This window comes from Tauraco erythrolophus, chromosome 14 (assembly GCF_009769465.1).
Source record: "Tauraco erythrolophus isolate bTauEry1 chromosome 14, bTauEry1.pri, whole genome shotgun sequence".
Lineage (NCBI taxonomy): Eukaryota > Metazoa > Chordata > Aves > Musophagiformes > Musophagidae > Tauraco > Tauraco erythrolophus.
In genome coordinates, this window is record NC_141478.1 from 22,821,870 (window position 1) to 22,841,517 (window position 19,648).

General features: G+C 60.0%; 2 protein-coding genes across 9 annotated transcripts in view; both read left to right on the forward strand.

Moving 5' to 3' along the window:
- Positions 1–35: 35 nt before the first annotated feature.
- Positions 36–12,132, forward strand: AP3B2 (adaptor related protein complex 3 subunit beta 2). 7 transcript variants are annotated; one of them, XM_086620053.1, is made up of 28 exons: positions 96–208; positions 3,280–3,355; positions 3,470–3,544; positions 3,680–3,775; positions 3,861–4,021; positions 4,163–4,229; positions 4,574–4,756; positions 4,874–5,050; positions 5,287–5,384; positions 5,710–5,764; positions 5,911–5,982; positions 6,150–6,212; positions 6,440–6,572; positions 6,655–6,764; positions 6,840–7,016; positions 7,101–7,287; positions 7,389–7,507; positions 7,610–7,663; positions 7,732–7,843; positions 8,307–8,415; positions 8,589–8,754; positions 8,839–8,893; positions 9,290–9,396; positions 9,503–9,734; positions 9,837–9,921; positions 10,797–10,894; positions 11,610–11,748; positions 11,982–12,132. In XM_086620053.1, exons 1-28 carry the CDS (start codon positions 96–98, stop codon positions 12,130–12,132), a joined length of 3,270 nt encoding a protein of 1,089 aa, XP_086476179.1. The 7 variants fall into 7 exon arrangements, with proteins under 7 accessions (XP_086476177.1, XP_086476183.1, XP_086476179.1 ...); XM_086620051.1 differs by lacking the exon at positions 7,610–7,663 and having other exon boundaries at positions 36–208; positions 8,307–8,505; positions 8,583–8,754; XM_086620057.1 differs by lacking the exon at positions 7,610–7,663 and having other exon boundaries at positions 48–208; positions 4,574–4,762; positions 4,877–5,050; positions 8,307–8,505; positions 8,583–8,754.
- A 1,612-nt stretch (positions 12,133–13,744) lies between these two features.
- Positions 13,745–19,648, forward strand: part of CPEB1 (cytoplasmic polyadenylation element binding protein 1) — a 40,029-nt gene continuing 34,125 nt past the window's right edge. For both annotated transcript variants that reach the window (XM_086620093.1, XM_086620092.1), the window contains exons 1-2: positions 13,745–13,759; positions 19,288–19,465. In XM_086620093.1, the coding sequence (XP_086476219.1) occupies positions 13,745–13,759; positions 19,288–19,465 (193 nt within the window). The remainder of the gene's footprint in view (positions 13,760–19,287; positions 19,466–19,648) is intronic.

Below are 19,648 nucleotides of genomic sequence, written 5' to 3' on the forward strand. Positions count from 1 at the left end.
AGCGTGGGGAGCGCCAGGGCGGTCCACGTCCCCGTATGACGCTGACATCAGTCCCAGCATCCCAGCCGCCCGCATCCCGCCCGCATCCCGCCGCCATGGCGGCCAGCCCGGCCTACGGGGAGGAGAAGGGGGGCTCCTCCAGCCTTGGGGAACCCGAGTACGGCCACGACCCCGCCAGCGGTGGCATCTTCTCCTCCGACTACAAGAGGTGGGGACGCCGAGGGGGGGGACAGGCTGAGTCTGGCCGGGTGGCCGCCACCGCAGGCCTCGGCCGCCGTCCGCGCCGGAGACGCGGTACCTGGGCTAGCGGATGGCCACGGTCCCGGTCCCTGGCGTGGGGACGGGGATGAGGATGGGGATGGGGACGGGGATGGGGACAGAGGATGCGGTCACGCCGCCGCCGCTGCGGGTGGCAAAGGCCAGGGAGCGTTTCGCAGGAAAAATGGGGGGTTTTGGAGATGGGGGGCGGGGAATGCGTGAGAACTCTCACTGCACCCCCCACCCCTGGGCCAGGGGCACCCCCAGCACGGTGTGTGCATTTTCCCCCAGGCTCTGGTGGCTCCCGCAGCTCTCACGGGGGTCTCTGGGTGATGGCACCTGTCCCCCCCCGGCGAAGTCCCCAGCGGGAAGGGGCTGAGAAATGTCAGCCCTGCGTGGGGCTGGGGCAGGCTGCTGGGGGGCACAGGGATGCAGAGGAAGGTGGGGGGTCCCTGGAGCTGCAGGAATGTGGGGGACTCTGTGTGTCCCCAGCCCTGGCAGTGTCCCCCCTCCCTAATGCCACAGCAGCGTCCTCCGGTGTGGCAGTGACCCCTCAGCCCTGATGCAGTGTCCCCCACTCCGGCAGTGTCCTCCCAGTCCCCCAGTCTGGATGTATCCCCCATCTCTGACCCCCCGGCAGTGTGCCCCACTCTGGAAGTGTCCTCCCTTCCCTGGCTCGCTGGCAGTGTCCCCCATCCCTACCCTTTGGCAGTGTCCCCCAGTCTGCATGTGTGCCCCCCCAGTCTGCATGTGTGCCCTCAACCCCTAGTCTGGCAGTGTCCCCCCTCCTTGATCCTCTGGCAGTGTCCCCCAATCTGGATGTGCCCCACATCCGTGACTTGCTGGTCCCGTCCCCATCTCACAGTGTCCCCCATTCCCTGAGCCCCTGGCAGTGTCCCCCACTCTGGCAGTGTCCCCCCTTCCCTGAGCCCCTGGCAGTGTCCCCCACTCTGGCAGTGTCCCCCACTCTGGATGCGCCCCACATCCATGACCTGCTGGTCCTGTCCCCATATCACAGTGTCCCCCCTTCCCTGAGCCCCTGGCAGTGTCCCCCACTCTGGCAGTGTCCCCCACTCTGGATGTGCCCCACACTCTGGATGTGCCCCACATCCATGACCTGCTGGTCCTGTCCCCATCTCACAGTGTCCCCCCTTCCCTGAGCCCCTGGCAGTGTCCCCCACTCGGGCAGTGTCCCCCCTCCCCGATGCCCCAGCAGCGTACCCCTGTCTGGCAGCATCACGTCACCCCTGGCTGTGTCCCCCCGTGTGACAGTGCCCCCCCAGCCCTGATCCATTGGCAATGTACTCCAGTCCGACAGTGTTCGTGTGCCCCCCCATTACTGCCCGATGGCGTCCCCCAGTCTGGCAGTGACACTCCAGTCCTGACCCACTGGCAGTGAGCCCCAGGCTGGATGTGTCCCCTTGTCCATGTCTTGCTGGCAGTGTCCCCCAATCTGGCAGTGTCCCCCCCCTTCCCTGAGCCCCTGGCACTGTCCTCCACTCTGGCAGTGCCCCCCTCCCCGACCCCCTGGCAGTGTCCACCAATCTGGGAGTGTCCCCCACCCATGACCTGCTGGCAGTGTCCCCATCTCACAGCATCCCCCGGTTCCCTGAGCCCCTGGCACTGTCCTCCACTCTGGCAGTGTCCCCCACTCTGGCTGGGTCCTCCCATCTCTGACCCCCTGGCAATGTGTCCCACTCTGGCAGTGCCCCCCATCCCTGTTCCCTTGGCAGTGTCCCCACCACTTCCATGCTGCCCTTCCCCAGAGCCTGTCCCCTCGTGGCTACACCAGATCTTTCACCGTCCCCATGGCTCATGGGGCAAGAGAAATGCCTTCCACCCTGCCACCTCATCACCCAGGTGGCACACTCACAGGTGTCCCATCATGCCACCCCACCACCCAGGTGGGTGTCCCATCATGGTGAGGGGTCCCTGGCCAGGGGACTCAAAGCACCCAAGATCTCCCTGCAATGTCCCCAGGCCCCAGCTGCAGGACAGGTGTCACCTGGGTCATGACACTCGAGGTAGCCTCACCCACTGGGAAGGGTGCCAGGATCACGGCTGCAACCCAACCCCAGCATCAGGTGTCAGCTGGCAGTGCCAGGAGGAGGAGCGGGGCCACAGCCCTGCCACCATCCCCAGGGCCACCACTCCTGGCCAGAGCCATGCTGTCCCTGCCACCGGTGCAGAAGCTGCTGCAGCAGCTCCCAGCGGGGCCGGCTGGGCGGTCAAAACCACCGGTGGGCAGTGGCACGGCCGAGGAGGTGACAAGCCCAGTGTTGGCCACTGAGGCCGGACAACCCGCCTGCTACAGCGCCCTGCGAGTCGACGAGCTGCGGCCACTCGCCAGCCCCGAGCCCATGGTGACCACGAGCACCGGGCCACTGCCACGGTAAGACCCCCCCAAGGACCCCCTGGGACCCTCCAGTGGTGGTGGCTCTGGCTGAGCATCGTCCCACGGGTGCCACCCCCAGCTGCTGCAGGTGGACACGGCTACCTCCTGGTTTGGTGGGGACAGATGTCCCTTAGAAGAAGGGACAGTGGTGACAACCAGTCTTCTAAAAGGAGATGGTGGTGGCATTTTGCCAGCCCAGGGAGGGGACCAGGGAAGGGCTCTGCATTAGGGCACACTGGTGTATCCATGCCACCACGCCCAGGAGGGGACAAGGGACACCCAGCCAAGCTGGGCTGGCAGCTGAGATGAAGCCGGTGATGGGCACCTGCTCCCTGGGAAGTGATCTGGGGACATCCTAGGGTGACAACCTCAGCTGGGCTGGGCTGGGGTCCTCATCCCAGCACCCAGGATGGGGACAGAGCTGGGTGCCAGCACTGTGTCGGTCCCTCCGGCTCCTCTTTCACCCGGCTGTAACCCAACTCCTGTCTCCATAAATATTGCATGGCAAAGCGTCGGGTTGTCAGCCTGACAGCAGGCTTGGAGCAGAAAAAAAGAAGACTAAAAACGGTTAAAAATGGCTAAAAATGGAAAACGGGATTTTTATTTTTTCCCCCGGCACGGTGCAGGCACGATGACCTCAAGGAGATGCTCGATAGCAACAAGGATTCGCTCAAGCTGGAGGCCATGAAGAGGATCGTGGCGGTGAGTGTCGCTGCCACCGGCAGGGACCACTGCAGGTGCCAGGCTCTGCCGTGCCAAGCCGTGCCGTGCCGTGCCATGCCAGCCGCTCGGTGTCACGCTGCTCCTTACCTCTAGATGATCGCCCGAGGTAAAAACGCCTCTGACCTCTTCCCAGCTGTGGTGAAAAACGTTGCCTGCAAGAACATCGAGGTGAGGAAGGTCTTGGGTGGGCCTGGTGGCATCCATGGTTGTCCCCAGGGTCTGGCGCCACCTCTGCAAGAGGGTTTTGGGGATGGGATGGGTTTTGGAGGGCTCCGAGGTGGCCTCACCACCTTCATCCTTCAGGTGAAGAAGCTGGTCTACGTCTACTTGGTGCGCTACGCGGAGGAGCAGCAGGATCTGGCCCTGCTCTCCATCTCCACCTTTCAGCGAGGACTCAAGGTGGGTTGGTTTGGGGACCTGGCGGGGTCCGGGGGGGCAGCCAGCCCCCCATGGCTGTGCTGCAGCCTCCCACATGTCCCCACAGGACCCCAACCAGTTGATCCGTGCCAGCGCCCTGCGGGTCCTCTCCAGCATCCGCGTGCCTATCATCGTGCCCATCATGATGTTGGCCATCAAGGAGGCCGCCTCGGACATGTCCCCATACGTGCGCAAGACGGCTGCCCATGCCATCCCCAAGCTGTACAGGTAACGGGCGGTCGGCTGCTAAATCTTGGGGGTACCAGTAAGGGTCCAGTGCTGGGGTCTCAGCTGACTGGTGCAGGCAGGGACAGGTGGGGATGAAGCAGAGTTTGGTCCGGCCACACCTGCCCTTCTCTTCCCTCACAGCCTTGACTCAGACCAGAAGGACCAGCTCATTGAAGTGATCGAGAAGCTGCTGGCGGACAAGACCACGGTGAGCGGCACACCGTTGTCTCCCCTGCCCCTAAATCTGGGGATGTCACCATCCCTGCTGACCAAATGTCCTTGTGGGTATGCAGATATCCCCACCAAATTGGTGTCCCCATGGGGGTGCAGCCATCCATGCAGAGCGGGCACCCTCACAGAGATGCCACCATCCCCAACAAACCAACATCTTCATGGGGATGCCACCATCTCCATCAAGTCAGCATCCTCACAGAGATGCCATCATCCCCACCAAACCAACATTCTCATGGGGATGCCATCATCTCCATCAAGCCAGCATCATGATGAAGATGCCACCACCCTGGTGAGTCACCACAGGCTTTCCCTTCCCAGCTGGTGGCCGGCAGCGTGGTGATGGCGTTCGAGGAGGTCTGCCCAGAGCGCATCGACCTCATCCACAAGAACTACCGCAAGCTCTGCAACCTCCTCATCGACGTGGAGGAGTGGGGACAGGTGGTCATCATCAACATGCTGACCCGCTACGCTCGTACCCAGTTCCTCAGCCCCAACCAGAACGTGAGTGTGGGAACCTCGGGGTGCCCTGGCAACCCCAGAGTGCCCTGGGAGCCCCCAGGGAAGCGAGATGAATGAGGGTGATGTTGGGGGGGTGCAAGACGTCTCACCTACTGGCAGGAGTCCTTGCTGGAGGAGAGCGCCGAGAAGGCTTTCTATGGCTCTGAGGAGGAGGATGCCAAGGACGCCAAGGCAGAGGCCGCCTCACTGGCCAAGCGCAAGCCCTACGTCATGGACCCCGACCACCGCCTGCTCCTGCGCAACACCAAGCCCCTGCTGCAGAGCCGCAACGCTGCGGTGAGCCCTCCCTCCAGCCCTGTCCATCCCCAGGGGCCACCAGTTGTGTCCACAGCCTGGGCTCATGATGTCCCCACCGGCCAAGAAGCCAGCGAGGTGCCTGAGGGACACCTAAAGTTGGGTGTCCCCAGGGTCAGGCTTCCTCCAGGTGCTGCCGGGTGGGGACTCTGGGGGCTACAGCTATCCCTCAGGGTGTCTCCATGCCCACCAGGTGATGCTCAGGTGTGTCCCCACAGGTGGTGATGGCAGTGGCACAGCTCTACTTCCACCTGGCACCCAAGGCGGAGGTTGGCGTCATCGCCAAGGCACTGGTGCGGCTCCTGCGGAGTCACAGGTCTGTGGCACCTGGGTTGCAGAGGTCACCTGCCCCACCATCCCGGTTGGTGGGACCCAGGGAGAGACCCTCAAGACCTCAAGAGAGAGGTCTCTCAGACCTCAAGACCCTGGGAGAGACCCAAAAAAAACCATCCTCACAGGGATGCCCAGTTGGGACAAATTGCCAAAAAAGAGGTCTTTTTGGCCCAGCCCAGCCCAGATATGGGGTGGCAGCATCATGGTGGCACCAGCCTCGTGGTGGGTCCTGCCTCGTCTTCACGGGGCTGTGCTGGGGGGGTGCCCAGCCCTGTCCAGTGATCGTGGTCCCCTCTTTGTCCCCACAGCGAGGTGCAGTACGTCGTGCTGCAGAACGTGGCCACCATGTCCATCAAACGTCGGGTGAGTCTCAGACACGGTGTGGGAGGAGTTGGCTCTGTTGAATCCGGAGTTGAATGAGGACTAGCAAGCAGGGTCACCAAGGCCTGAGGGTGGCCTTGGCGAGGGAGGGACAGGGATGGTACTAACACTGCTGGCTCTGCATGCAGGGGATGTTTGAGCCCTACCTGAAGAGCTTCTACATCCGCTCCACGGACCCCACGCAGATCAAGATCCTCAAGGTGAGCTGGAAACACTCAGCAGAACCCATCACTGGTGGCTTTGGGGCTTCATGGAGCCCTTCTCTGTGGGGCAGGTGTCCTCCATGCCTTGGGGACAGAAAGACAGCAAGGACCTCATGCCCTGGCACCATGCCTCCATGCTGCCCATCTCTTCTTCTTTCCTGCAGCTGGAGGTCCTCACCAACCTGGCCAATGAGACCAACATCTCCACAATCCTGAGGGAGTTCCAGGTATGCCATGGCCATACTGAGGTCAACGAAGCGCCACCCTGGCATGACTGGGTGCCAAAAGACCACCATGGAGGGGATGGAGGAGAATCCCACGAGGAGGAGTGGGCTGAGGCCATGCCAATGCCATGGGTGGCTCCAAAGAGCCCCAGTGTGTGACCAACACACAGGAGGATGCCCGGCACTGGCACGTGGGTGACATGTCATGTGTCCCTCCCATGCCTGCGCAGACCTACATCCGCAGCATGGACAAGGACTTTGTGGCAGCCACCATCCAAGCCATTGGGCGCTGCGCCACGAACATCGGGAAGGTGCGGGACACCTGTCTCAACGGCTTGGTCCAGCTTCTCTCCAACCGGGATGGTGAGCGCGCACGGTGGGGGCAGAACAAGGGCTCCATCGCTCTCAGGGCAGGACCCCGCTGAGGATGGGTCTCTGCCCGTAGAGCTGGTGGTGGCCGAATCTGTGGTGGTTATCAAAAAGCTGCTGCAGATGCAGCCAGCCCAGCACAGCGAGATCATCAAGCACATGGCCAAGCTCACTGACAACATCCAGGTGGGTTGGGGTGTTGCGTGGCCCCCAGGACCAGGGGAGTGGCAGCGGTGCCACGTGCCCGGGGGCATTTTGCAGGTGCCGATGGCACGGGCCAGCATCTTGTGGCTCATCGGTGAGTACTGCGAGCACGTGCCCAAGATCGCGCCCGATGTGCTGCGCAAGATGGCCAAGTCCTTCACCAATGAGGAGGACATCGTCAAGCTGCAGGTCATCAACCTCGCAGCCAAGCTCTACCTGACCAACTCCAAGCAGGTAACAAGGACGTGACCTAACAGTGTGCCTCAGTTTCCCCACTGGGGAGGGAGAGGCTGGCCCTGAGTGTGTCCCCTGGCGCAGAGCAAGCTGCTGACCCAGTACGTCCTCAACTTGGCCAAGTACGACCAGAATTACGACATCCGCGACCGGGCTCGCTTCATCCGCCAGCTCATTGTGCCCACCGAGAAGAGCGGGGCCCTCAACAAGTACGCCAAGAAGCTCTTCCTGGCCCAAAAACCCGCTCCTATCTTGGAGTCCTCCTTCAAAGGTACCCATCCCCGGTCACAGGGCATGGGGACACGGCACAAGCTGTCACCGCAGTGCTGCATGGCTGTCCCCGAGCTGCTGTCACCTCTCACCCCACTGTAGATCGAGACCATTTCCAGCTGGGCTCCCTGTCCCATCTGCTCAACGCCAAGGCTGTGGGCTACCAGGAGCTGCCCGACTGGCCAGATGAGGCCCCTGACCCCTCTGTGAGGAACGTGGAGGTGCGTGGAGCACCCCGGGGTGCTGAGGTGCATGGTGGGGCTGAGGTGCAGGCATTGCCTTGAGGGTGGGAGAACTCCAGAAGGTGCCCAGGTGCTGCTCAGCTGCTCCATGTCCGCTCTCTGGTGCCCACACACTTGCTTGGGGACAGAAGTGGGGTAAGGGCAGTTATTTGGGCCTCCCACCCATGGGCGATGGCCCCGTTCCCTCAACTCTGTGCCAGCAGGTTCCTGAGTGGACCAAGTGCACCAGTCGGGAGAAGAGAAAGGAGAAGGTGGAGAAACCTTTCTACTCCGACTCAGAGGGCGAGTCGGGGCCCACCGAGTCAGCGGACAGTGGTGAGGACCCGGTGGCACCGTAGGGCACGGGGCAGTGGGCCAGTGTGGTGGGGCACTGGGCAGGGGTCACTGTGTCAAGGACATTAGACTGGTGTCACCATGGTGGCTCATGGGACAAGTGCCACCACGGTGGGGCATGGGGCAGGAGCCAGCATGATGGGGCATCAGGCAGGAGACACTGCGGTGGGGACATCCCATTGTGGTGGGGACATAGCAGGGGACATGGAGGGATGTGGCAGGGGGAAGCAGGGATGCAGTGGGGGTCGTGGGGACACTGGGATGCAGCGGGAAGATGCAGTGGAGATGCAGTGGAGGGATGTGGAGATGCAGTGGGAGGATGGGAGGACGCAGTGGGAGGATGGGAGGATGCAGTGGGAGAATGGGAGGATCCAGTGGGACGCAGCAGGGAGCTGTGGGGACGTGGGGGGGACGCAGCAGCAGGGCTGAGCCGTGCCCCCCATAGAGCCCGAGTCTGTCAGCGAGGAGAGCGGCAGCAGCAGCAGCTCCAGTAGCTCCAGTTCTGGCAGTGAGGAAGAGGAAGAGGAGGAAGAGGAGGAGGAAGGCAGCGGGGAGCAGTCGGAGGACAAGGAGGAGGAGGAGAAGAGGAAGAAGAGGAAGGAGAAGGAAGATTCCCGGAAGGCAACCCCAGGGAGCGCGGGCAGGTACCCCCCAGGGAGTTGGGGTGCCCCTGGTTGAAAACCCCCACTTCCCACCCCCCTGAGCCGGGTTCTCTCTGCAGCCCCAGCGAGGAAGAGGAGGAGGAGGAGGGGGCAAAGAAGGCCAAGAAGAAGAAGGCACCGCAGGGGAGGAAGGGCCATGCTGAGACCTCATCAGAGGAGGCCAGTGCCTCGGAGAGCAGCTCCTCGGGCTCGGACTCGGGCTCTGAGGCAGAGGCCAAGCGGAGGAAGGCGGTGAGGGCCGGGCTGGGCTGGGGGGCAGTGTGGGGACCCCCAGACCCCCCCTTCACACCCCGCTATCTCTCTGCCCCCTTGCAGCCCCCCAGCAGCAGGGTCGGCCCCAAGGAGATCTCCCTGCTTGACCTGGATGACTGTGAGTGGCTGCCCGGGGCACATGGGATGGCCGCTGTGGTGGCACTGGGGATACCGAAGCGTGGTCACCCACCCCAGCGGCGGCAGGGTCCCGCGGGTCCTTTGGGGGCGGCTGAGATGGGACAGGGACCAGTGGGGTGAGAGGTCCTTGTCCCCAGAGGATGGCAATGGGGCAGGCAGCTGTGCCAGCTGTTGGGGCTGCGCCCATGGGATTGTCCCCACGTGGCTGTGCCCGTGGGGTTGTGCCTACAGGGTTGTCCCCATGCAGGTGTGCCACCAGGGCTGTCCCCACAGGGCTGTGCCATGAGGTTATGCCGCTGGGGATGTCCCCATGGGGCTGTGACTCATCAGAGCTCTGTTAACCCTTTCCTCCCTCTCCCCTCTCCCCACCCTACAGTCACCCCACCTCCTCCCCAGCCCGTCCCCTCCAGCAGCATCGTCTCCACCAGCCTGGTGACAGACCTGGAGGGCCTCACACTCACCGACACCTCGCTGGCACCCGCCGTAAGTGTCCCCACTGTCCTTCCCGGGGAGCTCCCGGGACCCCCGCCACCCACGGGTCCGCAAGGAGGGGGTTGGCAGCCCACGCTGGTCCCTCGGTCCCTCGCAGCTGTTGAGCCCGGCGTTCAGCGCGGTGAGGACCTACGAGCTGCTGCACCGCATGGCGGGCGAGGGGCTCTCGGTCGAGTACTGCTTCAGCCGCCGGCCCTTCCCGGGGGACCCCCACATGGTGGCCGTCCAGATCCAGATCTCCAACAACACCGACGCCGAGGTGAAGAGCCTGCGGGTCAGTGAGCCCAAGCCGCTCTCTGGCATGCGGATCCAGGAGTTCCCCGAGATCGGTACGGCACAGCATGGCACGGCTGAGATGCTGCAGGGAGGATGGGGACAGGGGTTGGCTGGTGGAGGGGATGTGGGATGTGGTGGCACCTCTGTGGTTTCAGAGCGCCTGGCACCTGGGGACACGGCCAGCGTGCTGATGGGCATCGACTTCTGTGACTCCACCCAGGCAGCCAACTTCCAGCTGTGGTGAGTGCCCAGTGCCAGGCAGGACAGGATGGGTGTCCCAGGGATAGGGGGCAGCAGGGCACGGGTGCTCCAGGGGATGAGGAAAGTGGGATGGGCACCAACATCCCTCCAGGGGACATGGAATAGCAGGGGACAGGTGACAGCTGGACAGGGCATAGAGTACCCCAGTGGATGGGAGACGGCAGAACAGGGCATGGGGTGCCCCTGGGGACAGCAGGACAGGGTACGGGATGCCCTAGGGAACAGCGGGACAGGGTATGAGGTGCCCCAGAGGACAGCAGGACAGGGCATAGGGTGCCCCAGAGGACAGCGGGACAGGGCATAGAGTTCCCCAGTGGATGGGAGACAGCAGAACAGGGCATGGGGTGCCCCTGGGGACAGCAGGACAGGGTACGGGATGCCCTAGGGAACAGCGGGACAGGGTATGAGGTGCCCCAGGGGACAGCAGGACAGGGCATAGGGTGCCCCAGAGGACAGCGGGACAGGGCGTGGGGTGCCCCAGGGCATTGGGGACAGCCAGATAGGCACCAACATCCTTCCAGGGGATGGAGGACAGCAAGAGAAGGCACGGGGTGCCCCAGGGGCAGCGGGGCAGGGTGCCTCCAGGGGATGGGGGACAGCAGCACAGGCACTAGAGTCCTTCCAGGGGAGGGGGGACACTGGGGTAGGCATAGGGTGGTCGAGGGACAGCAGGAAAGGCACTGGGCTCCCTGCTGGGGACAAGAAGGTGGCAGCAGCCTCAGGCTCAGCCTGATGGGTTCTCCCCATTCCCTTTTGTGCCTCAGTTTCCCTCCATCCACCCCTGCCCAGGGAAGCAGGACATGGAGGGAGGGACATTATGAGTATGTGCCCCCCTCACCCACCTGTCTCCCCAGCACCCACACGCGCCACTTCTACGTCTCCATCCAGCCGCCCGTAGGGGAGCTCATGGCCCCAGTCTTCATGAGCGAGAACGAGTTCAAGAAGGAGCAGGGTGAGTGGGGGACAGCAACGGGGACAGGGCAGCGCACGGGCACCCACCGCCAACGCTCACCTCCCATTTTGTCCCCTCTGCCGCCCTTGCCGTGGCCCTAGAGCACCTCGCGCGGCCGGGCGAGGGTAAGTGGCCACTGGGCCAGCCCCTAGACTAGCTCTGCTCCCCTCATGCCCCTCCTGCACCTTGCAGCCTGTGGGCTGGGGTGGCAACCCTGGCACCAGGGTGGCCCAGCCAGGTCCACATGCAGCATGGAGAGCTCGTGCCACCCCTGGCACTTCCAGCACCGTGTCCGGTGAGTGACTGGGACACCTTGGCCCCGTGTCTCCGTGCTCCTGGAGCAGCAGTGTCCCTGCCCTGGCCCCACGGAGGAGGGTCTGTGCTGAGCGGTGGGTGCTTGGTGCCCTGCAGCACCTGGCCCCATCGCTGCCAGTGACCGCAAGAGACTGTCCCCAGGGATGTGGCTGCTGATACCAGGCAGGGACACGGGGACGAGCCTGGGAAGGGCTGTGGAAGAAGGATTTTCCCAAATCTGTCTCTGCTGGGCTGGAGAGGAGCAAGCAGGGCAGCCAGTTCGGGATGTCATGGGGGACCCGGATGCAGGGAGCTGGCAGCAGCTGGGCTTAGTTTGGGGACAACAAAATGGGGCCCGAGAGGGACATGACCACTGGGTGCATGGCCGGAGACGGGCAGGTGCCTCTGCTGCCCGCTCCAGGGAAGCTGACGGGCATGAGCGAGATCACAGAGAAGCTGACGCTGCCTGAGAAATGCCAGAGCGATCACGCCATCGTCCAGCAAGTGACCTCGGCCGCCAACGTGGGCCGCGTGCCCTGCGGTGCCGACAACGAGTACAGGTAGCTGGACCCCCCACCCCGGGACCAGGCAGGCGCTGTCACCTCTCCGGTCCCACCCGAATCACAGTGGGGACACCCAGGGCTTCCTTGAGGACAAGGAGCCTGCATGAACCCACGCGTGGCAGTGGCCGCAGGTGGCAGACGCCTCCTTGGTCCCCACCAGAGCATCTTGGGGGACGGGAGGGTGACGGGTGAACAGTGTGCCCTGAAGCCCTGTGTTCGCCGGTGGGCAGGTTTGCAGCCAAGACGGTGACCAGCGGGAGCCTGGTGCTCATCACCCTGGAGCGACGGGAGGGCGCTGCAGCCCAGCTGACCGTCAACAGCGAGAAGATGGTTATTGGCACCATGCTGGTGAAGGACATCATCCAGGCCCTGGCACAGTGACGGCTGGGCCTCTCCCCACCCACGGCGCTGCCCTCCCACCCCACTTCTGCCCCACACCGCTCCCCAAAACACTCCCTCTCCTGATTTCTGCTGGGTTAGTCCCTGCCTGGATCCCCAGAGGGGCAGCAGGCAGCGACCCCGGGGACGGTTTTGCCACTGGGAGGAAGGAGCGGGATGGGGCAGATGGGATGCAGAGCGATGTTCCGCTCAGAGAGGCGGCAGTGGCTCCAGTCCCCACGGGAGCACAGCGTGCCTCCAGCCCCTCACCTCCATCTCCCACTGTAACCCCTATTTATTATGACCAGGATCTCCCAATAAAGCTCTTCTTGAACCCGCTCCCTTCCCTTCCTCTGTGTGCGCCGCCCCAAATGCCCCCACGCCAGGCTCTGCCAGCCTCCATGGGGTAGCAACAGGGGATGTTAGGGGACCAGCCATCCCTTAGGCAACTGGGGACATGCAAGTCCCCTTGGGGTGGCACTGCTGGAAGTGGGTGAGTGCTGGTTCTGGGAGAAAACGCAGCACTGACACGCAGGTTTGGGGCGAACCCCCCTGGGGCTCAGTGGACGGCGGGAGGCGTTCAGGATCTAAGGAGTCCTGGGAGGTTTCCAGCTATTTATCCAAAGCAGAATTGCTCGTGCTTTGACCGCAGAAATACCTGCTACGTCAGGGCTGGATCTATTCTGCAGCGTCACTGGAGGGATTCCTGGGGCCAGCTCCAGGAGGCTTTTCATCTCCAAACTGGTAGGGGAAAAAAAAAAAAAAAAGGAGATCTGACTCTTATCAAGATGTCTCCTCCCAGCCCCAGTCGGGTGGGATTTAAGAGGGCCCCGGCTCTCCATTTCCAAAGCTGCAGCCCAGTGGGGAGCCAGATCCAGCACTGGAGGGAAAGGATGAGCAAAGCACACGCCGGAAAGCCCGAACCCCAAATCGCCTTGAGTCCGACCCCTTCTGCTGCTGCCAACAGGGTGAGGGGCCTTCTGCATTTCCATCACGTGCGCGGGAGACAGGATAAAATCACCTTTATTTTTATTCTTTTTTACGATGACAAAACGCCGGCCAGAGCCGCAGCACCACCAACCGCTGGGTGTCAAGCTTGCTCCTGCAAGAAAAAGCGCATTTCCACAAGGACCAGGGCCAGAGCTGCAACCGGGAGCCACCGCCATTCCCCTCGGGGGCCCCGATTAACCCCTCGGGGGCCCCGATTCCCCTCACACGGAGCACAGCGAGCACCACAACTCCCCCCCGGAGAAGTGCTCCCGATGAGGCGACCCCGCGGAGGCTCCAGCCGCCGCCGGACGTCGTGAGGAGACGGAGAGACACCGCCTCAGCGCGGGAACGGCCGCGCGCCCAACACCCCGCGCGGTGCACGCCGGGAGAGCGGAGGAGTAATTGGGGGGGGGGGGGGAGGATGCGCCACGCGGCGGGCGGGCGCAGCGCGCATGCGCCTCTGCCCCTCCCCTCAGCGCTTTCCCCCCCGCCCCCCCCCCCCCCCCCCCGCCCCCCTCCCAAACCCCGCCGGGGCGGCGGCCCATAAAAGCCGGCGGGGCGGGCGGGTCCGTCCGCTGCCGTCGCTTCCCTCCTCTCCGGGATCCGCCCGCTCGCAGCGCCGCCCATGGCCTTCCCGCCGGTGAGGGGGGGGGGGGGGGGGGAAGGAGCGGGAGGGACACGTGCCGGCGGCGCCGGTGCCTCACGGAGGCGGGAGGGAGGCGAGAGGCGGCGCGCGCGGGCCCTTTAAGGCCGCCCCGTCACGTGGTTTCACACGTTGGCGGCGGGGGGGGAAGGAGCGGAGCGCGGCTGAGGTGATTTCCCGCCCTTTCTCCGTGCGCGGCGGGGCAGCGGGGGCGGCGTCCCGCCTTCCCTCCGCGTTTCGTGGGCTTGGAGTGGGCTCGGGTCCCCCTGCCTGGAGCGTACGCCCCTCCGCTGGGCGAAGCCCCGAGGGGAGGATGGGCTCGGGAAGCCTTGCCTCAGGCCGGTGCTGCCCTCAGAGATTAAGCCGTTACTGGAGGAAACCCAGTGGTCCCAGTGCAGCCAGCAAGCGGTACCTGCGGCGGCTCCCATCCCGGGGTATTGATGGGGAGGCTGAGCTGGAGGTGCTGAGCTCTGGTTGGTGATGGTGGGGTGCGTTTGGGCTGGAGCGGGAACCTGTGACCTTGCTTGGTGGTGTGTGGTAGTTCTGAGTGCTTCTAAACTCTGTCTCTTTTAGTGTGCAAAGGGAATGGAGCATGTTATTTTCCTCTTAAGCCAGCTGCCTGCAAGCTCCACGTGTTGGTGACCCAGGAGGCTTAGTCCCTAACTCTGCGCAGTACCAGTGGAGGCAAGAGACGAGTCTGCTGAAAAACAAGCTCTTTTTTTTTTTTACCCTTCAGTATTCCCCAGCTAAAACCAATTAGTGCTCGTTGCGACTGCTTTTGGTGATAGGCGAACCATGTGTGCTGGCAGCTGGAGCGTTGGTGAGGGCCTCCAGCTAGAGCTGTGCGAAGGATGGGAGCTGTGTTGTGAGGAGTTTCAGGATCCTGTTGCTTTGCTGCCGTTTATCTCCACTGGAACAGTCTCCCTAAACCAATTAAAACCTTATTGTACTTTGATAATGTGCTGGAGCAAGCAGCTGTGATATTGCTTGTTTCCAAAGCTGCTTGGGTAATAGCTTTAGAGCATTTTGTTCCCAAAAAATACCAAAGAGTAGGTGCCTTGACAGGGAAGCTTTTCTAAAAACAGGAGTTTTGGCAGTACTGGTGGTGTTCTGAAGTCAATGGTCCTGTGTAAAATAATACTATCAAAATCCCTTCCAGTCTTGATTCCAGTCAGGTGTGTTCCAGACCCTTTCCACACAGTAAACCCTGGGAAAGCTGCTTAAGCTCAGCCTTGTTGATGGTGAGAGAGCTGATAGAACCTAGCCTAAGCCTGTTTGAGATGAGTTAGGGGTGTGAGCTGCTTGTTTTGTTAGCAGTGTTGCTTGGTAGGAATGGCTGACGCAATATCGTGTTTTATCCTGGTTGTAGCTGACTTCAGCTTGAGAAGCAAAACGTACCAGTAGAAAAGGACTTCTAGAGCAGCTTTCAATCAAAGTGTGGAGCCATCTTGGCTTGGTTAGATTGAGACTGACACCATTTTAACAGCATCTTAAATTTTGTCTTGGGATTCAAGGCCCTCTTGGCTGTAGCTACAGTGCTGAGGACCCCTTTCAGCATCAGCATGATGCACAATGCACCCTCAGTGGGATTTCTAGGAAAGACGTAAAAAGCAAAGGCTGAATTGTAGCTGAGCTGGACGAGCCTTGCCTGCTCCAGAGCGTCCCCAGGAGCTAATGCTTCTTGGCCATGCTGGCAGCTGAGCTGTGTTTAATGACTTCCCTAAGGATTTGGATATTCTAATCCTGTGCCAGTGCTGTTGTGATGCTGCGGGTTCTGCCTAGCCCTGGGATTTCATTATCTGTAGGTTTCCTACAAGCGTGTGCCTCACGGCTGTGGAGGTGCTGTCGTTTCCACTTACCTTGGACGTTGTTGGTGGCTTTTGATGCACAAGCCTACATTGTTCCACCAACTAGGCTGCTGCAGGTTGTGCGTGTGTCTCTGGAGCGGGACCTCCTGCAGGTAAACAGCAGGCTGCAGCCATGGGTTTTGCTTGGGGCTGGTGGGGTGTGAACTCCAGGCACCTGACAGCTGCTGTGCTTCGACTGCGCTGGCTTCTGGATGCAAAGCCAGCCAACAAGAGCTCTCTACCACGGTGGTAAGGCTCATTGGTTGTCTTTCTGTTACTCTGAGGGAGTGGAAACTTCTCCTCCCTATTTCAAATCAAGCCTGGTGCTCCCTTTCTCACTCCACTGTGCTTTGTTTGGAGTGCTAGAGGTGTCTGGAGCTTGACATGGTTGTCTTTGAGCCCTCAGAGCATCCTGGGGATGCCTTGACATGGGTTCTTGGCTAAGGGTTTAGCCAAGCCAGGATATGATGGGCTGTACTCCTGTCTGAGATTCAGCTTGCTGTGTCTTTGTGTGCAATGCTTCTTGAGTCTGTGTTTCATACCTATCACAATGATTTAACCTGAAGCCTTTAAATTGTGTGCTGCATGGTGCTGCGTGCCTACTGCAGGGAACCGAATTACCTTTCATGTTTGTTTCTGATTGAGAAACATCCCCAGAAACTCTCAGCTCTTAAATGGGGACTCGATGTCTTTACCAGGCTTCAGGAAGCAGTGTTTGTCTCCTGATGCCTTTAAATGACCTGTCAGCTGGATCACGCTTCTGTTTCCACTTGTTGAACACGGATAAAATGGTGTCCCCTCTCCTGGATTGGGATTGTGCATAGTAGCAGGCAGGACTGGCTGACAATGACTGGGTAACTGGTTATGCCTCGCATGATGTGCCTGGTTGCTGCTGGGGCCTGCAGAAGGATGATGACAACCCACCAGTGCCCCTGGACTGGTGCCTGGGTGAAAGCAGAGGGAATTGCCAGCTCCAAGCCTGGGCTGTAGCCATAGCTGCTGCTGTGCAGAGGACTTCCAGAGAAGCCTGAACAGGCAGTGTGTGTTTAACTATTGCAAAATCCTTCCAAGACGGAGCACTGAAAGCTAATCCTCGCTGGGCTCCAGGGTGCTCCTTTGCTTGTCTTGGCTTGGGGATGTGAGTGTGGAGCGGGTTCTGGAGGACGCAGCCTCAGGCGTGGTATTTCCCGGTGCTTTGGTGTTGAGTCTGAGACTAAAGGCTATGGGTTTATTCTCGCGCTGCGCGTTTGCAGACTCTTCCCACCAAACTATTCAGGCTGCTGAATGGTTTGGGCCCCGTGTGTTTTGAAGATCTGCAGAGCATTTCTCAAAGGAGTATCTCGAGTTTAGGGAGGAGGGTGAGCTTTTCCAGGGGGAGGTGTAGGGACACAAGCCACTCCCTACCAGGGCTTTGATGCCAACCCTTGCATCTGGGATGCTTGCAGTATCTCTGGGATATCCTTGACAGTCTTAAGGTTAAAAGCTCTGTAAGTGGCAGGAATTTTTGTGGAAATGCTTGGCTGTACTTTTACTGTTTTCTCCTCTTGTTTGCAGCAGGACTGGTGCTGCGGGTTGTGGGAAGCATCAAATGCGAAATGAGCAGGAACGGGTCAGGCGTTTGGTTTGCCGCTCGGGTTTATTTTTGTCTTGCTAGCACGGACTCCTAGGGAAAAGCTTTGCCTCCTGCTGTAAGTGGTTCTTTAGCGGTAACAGGAGTAGAATATGGAGTTTCACGCTTGTGCCAAAGGAGCCTGATGCGGCACTTCTTTTTATTAGAGATGACTGGCAGTACTTTCTTAAATTGAGCCTCTGTACCCCTTGGCTGCTTTTTATAAAGAGGACTTGAAGCTTGCTCTGCCTCTTTCCTCTGGCCTGAAGCTTGCTTTCAGCCCTGCCTGCTTTACTCTTGGCTTGTAAATGCTCCTGCAGAGTCCCAGGATGTTATCTTGGGGTGGGCTGAGCTCTTCAATAGACAAAGATCCCGGACCCCAGTGCTAATGGTCTTAAACGGGCTGAAATCCGGAATCAATTGTTCAGGTCCTGCCTGGAGGCATCGTGTGAGTTGACAATTCAGTAGCTTGTTCCTCCTGCTTCCAGTTCAGTGTTTCCTTTGCTTTTTAGCTAACTGGTGGTGGAGGGAGCTTGTGTGTATAGAGAAAACTATCAGATCTTGCATTATTATGGAAGTGAAACTGCTCATAAGGACAGAGAAATACAAGTCCTGTACTCGGGCTGAGCTGAAGTTCCTGTGTCCCTGTGAAATCGCCTTCTGCCACAGGCCGTGCACTGGAAAGCTCAGTAAGGGACAACTTGAAGTAACACCAGCTCAGTGCTTCAGGGGAGAAACATGGGGGGAGTCAGGCCCAAAACTCTTGCAGGAACACATCCAAAAGGTAGATGTATTAAATGTCTCCTTGACAAGTACAAATGGCCCAATTTAGAGCTACAGGCTGCTGTGTGACTTGGAGGAGCAGGAGCTTGTTCGCCAGCCTCGGTGCAATTCAGTTCTTTGAATTTGGCTCTAACTCGATTTGCTTAATGGCAAAGATTCTGTTCTGGAGGCCAAAACTGGCAGGGTTGTGCCTTCCTGCTTGTCTCTTTAATGTGGCTCCTAATTGATAGCGATACTGTTTACTCAGCATGTTCGGGAGCAGACTTCTGCAGTGGCTTTTGGGTGGTGAGAGGACCTGCCCTTGGTCCAAAAATGCTGGTTAGAGATTAAGTTTAGTGGCTTCTAGATTGGCAGAGGCTTGACTGTTGTGCAGCTGCACCAAAACAAGCCTAGATGTGAAAGTGGCTTGTGAGCAGAGCTGGGGGAAGGAGCTGCTCTTGCTGGTTCTCTGGACCGGCACCAGGAAGCAGGAGAGGTTTGATCTTTTTCATGCAGAGAGGAAGATTTACAGGAGCTCTGGCTTCTGTAGGATGGTCCCAAAACCTTGATGGCTGGTAGATCAGTGCCTGTGGAGGGTCATGCTAAAGCAGAGCTGGCTTGGGGTAACCTTTTGTGGTCATGAGCTGCTACCTAAAGGGAAAATCAGGATTTGGTTCTCTGCCTTGCTAAGGGAAACCTCAGGATTTGGGGCTGTTTGATTAGTTAGGAAGTCATGGTTTTTTTCCCACAAGTCTGTTTTCGGAAGTGATTTTGTGGCTGCTGACTTGGGCCATTCCAAGATGTTCAGAGCTCCTGAATATGGGTGATGAAGTGAGCCTTGCTCTCTTCTGCTATGCACAGGGGGAGCTACTGTGGCTTCTCATGGTGGCTGCCTTGACCATGAGCATCCCCCTTCTTCCCTGGTGTCGGGAGGCTGATTCTGGGGAGAAGGCACATGCCTCTGTTAACAAGGTCTCTGCTTCAGTGATGTGATATGCGGAGAAAAGCAGCAAGGAGCTCGAGTTGGCAAGCATGCTCGTTTGGGTGCTGAGGCTCTTAGTCTAAAGTTCATCCTGCCTGTGGTGAGCTGGGACCTCTTTGTGACTGGGGCAGTCCCGTGCTGACAAACAGCTCACCCGTCTGCTTAACTGTTTCTTTAATGCCAAGGATTGTGCTTGAGTGTTGCGAAGACCTGGAGCGAAAGCTAATATGAGTATTGGAGGCAATCCAGACGTTCCACAACGTGTTGAAAGCCGGATGGTGAGTATTAGCCTGCTTGACACTATTACTTGTTCTTTTTTTTCCAGAAAGAAGATACTGGGAGGAGCATAAAAGACTGCTGGGATAGCCCGGATGCCCCTGCACTTTCCACTTGCAGCAATGCAGATATATTCCGCCGAATAAATGCCATGTTGGACAACTCTTTGGATTTCAGTGGAGTCTGCACCACGCCCGTCACAAAAAGCAAACGTGACATCCTGCCAGGTGACGTGTTTGGCTGGCTTCGAGGCGAGCTTGAGGATGCAGGGCTGGCAGGAGAGGGGGGAGTTATTTGGAGGGATTTAGTGAACATGTGGTGGTGGTAATCCTCTGTGGTTTGGTTGTTGGCAGGTGCTTGTGAGCAGAGAGCTTGCTTGGATTCTGGGGTTAATGCTGGGTTGGTACTGG

What these genes read in the sequence shown, in the direction of transcription:
- AP3B2 (XM_086620051.1), top strand. Translation starts at nt 36, where the DNA reads ATGACGCTGACATCAGTCCCAGCATCCCAGCCGCCCGCATCCCGCCCG. An exon ending in CCATGAAGAGGATCGTGGCG is followed by an intron (nt 3,356 to 3,469) that starts GTGAGTGTCGCT and finishes CCTTACCTCTAG; the next exon opens with ATGATCGCCCGAGGTAAAAA. An exon ending in TGCAGAGCCGCAACGCTGCG is followed by an intron (nt 5,051 to 5,286) that starts GTGAGCCCTCCC and finishes GTGTCCCCACAG; the next exon opens with GTGGTGATGGCAGTGGCACA.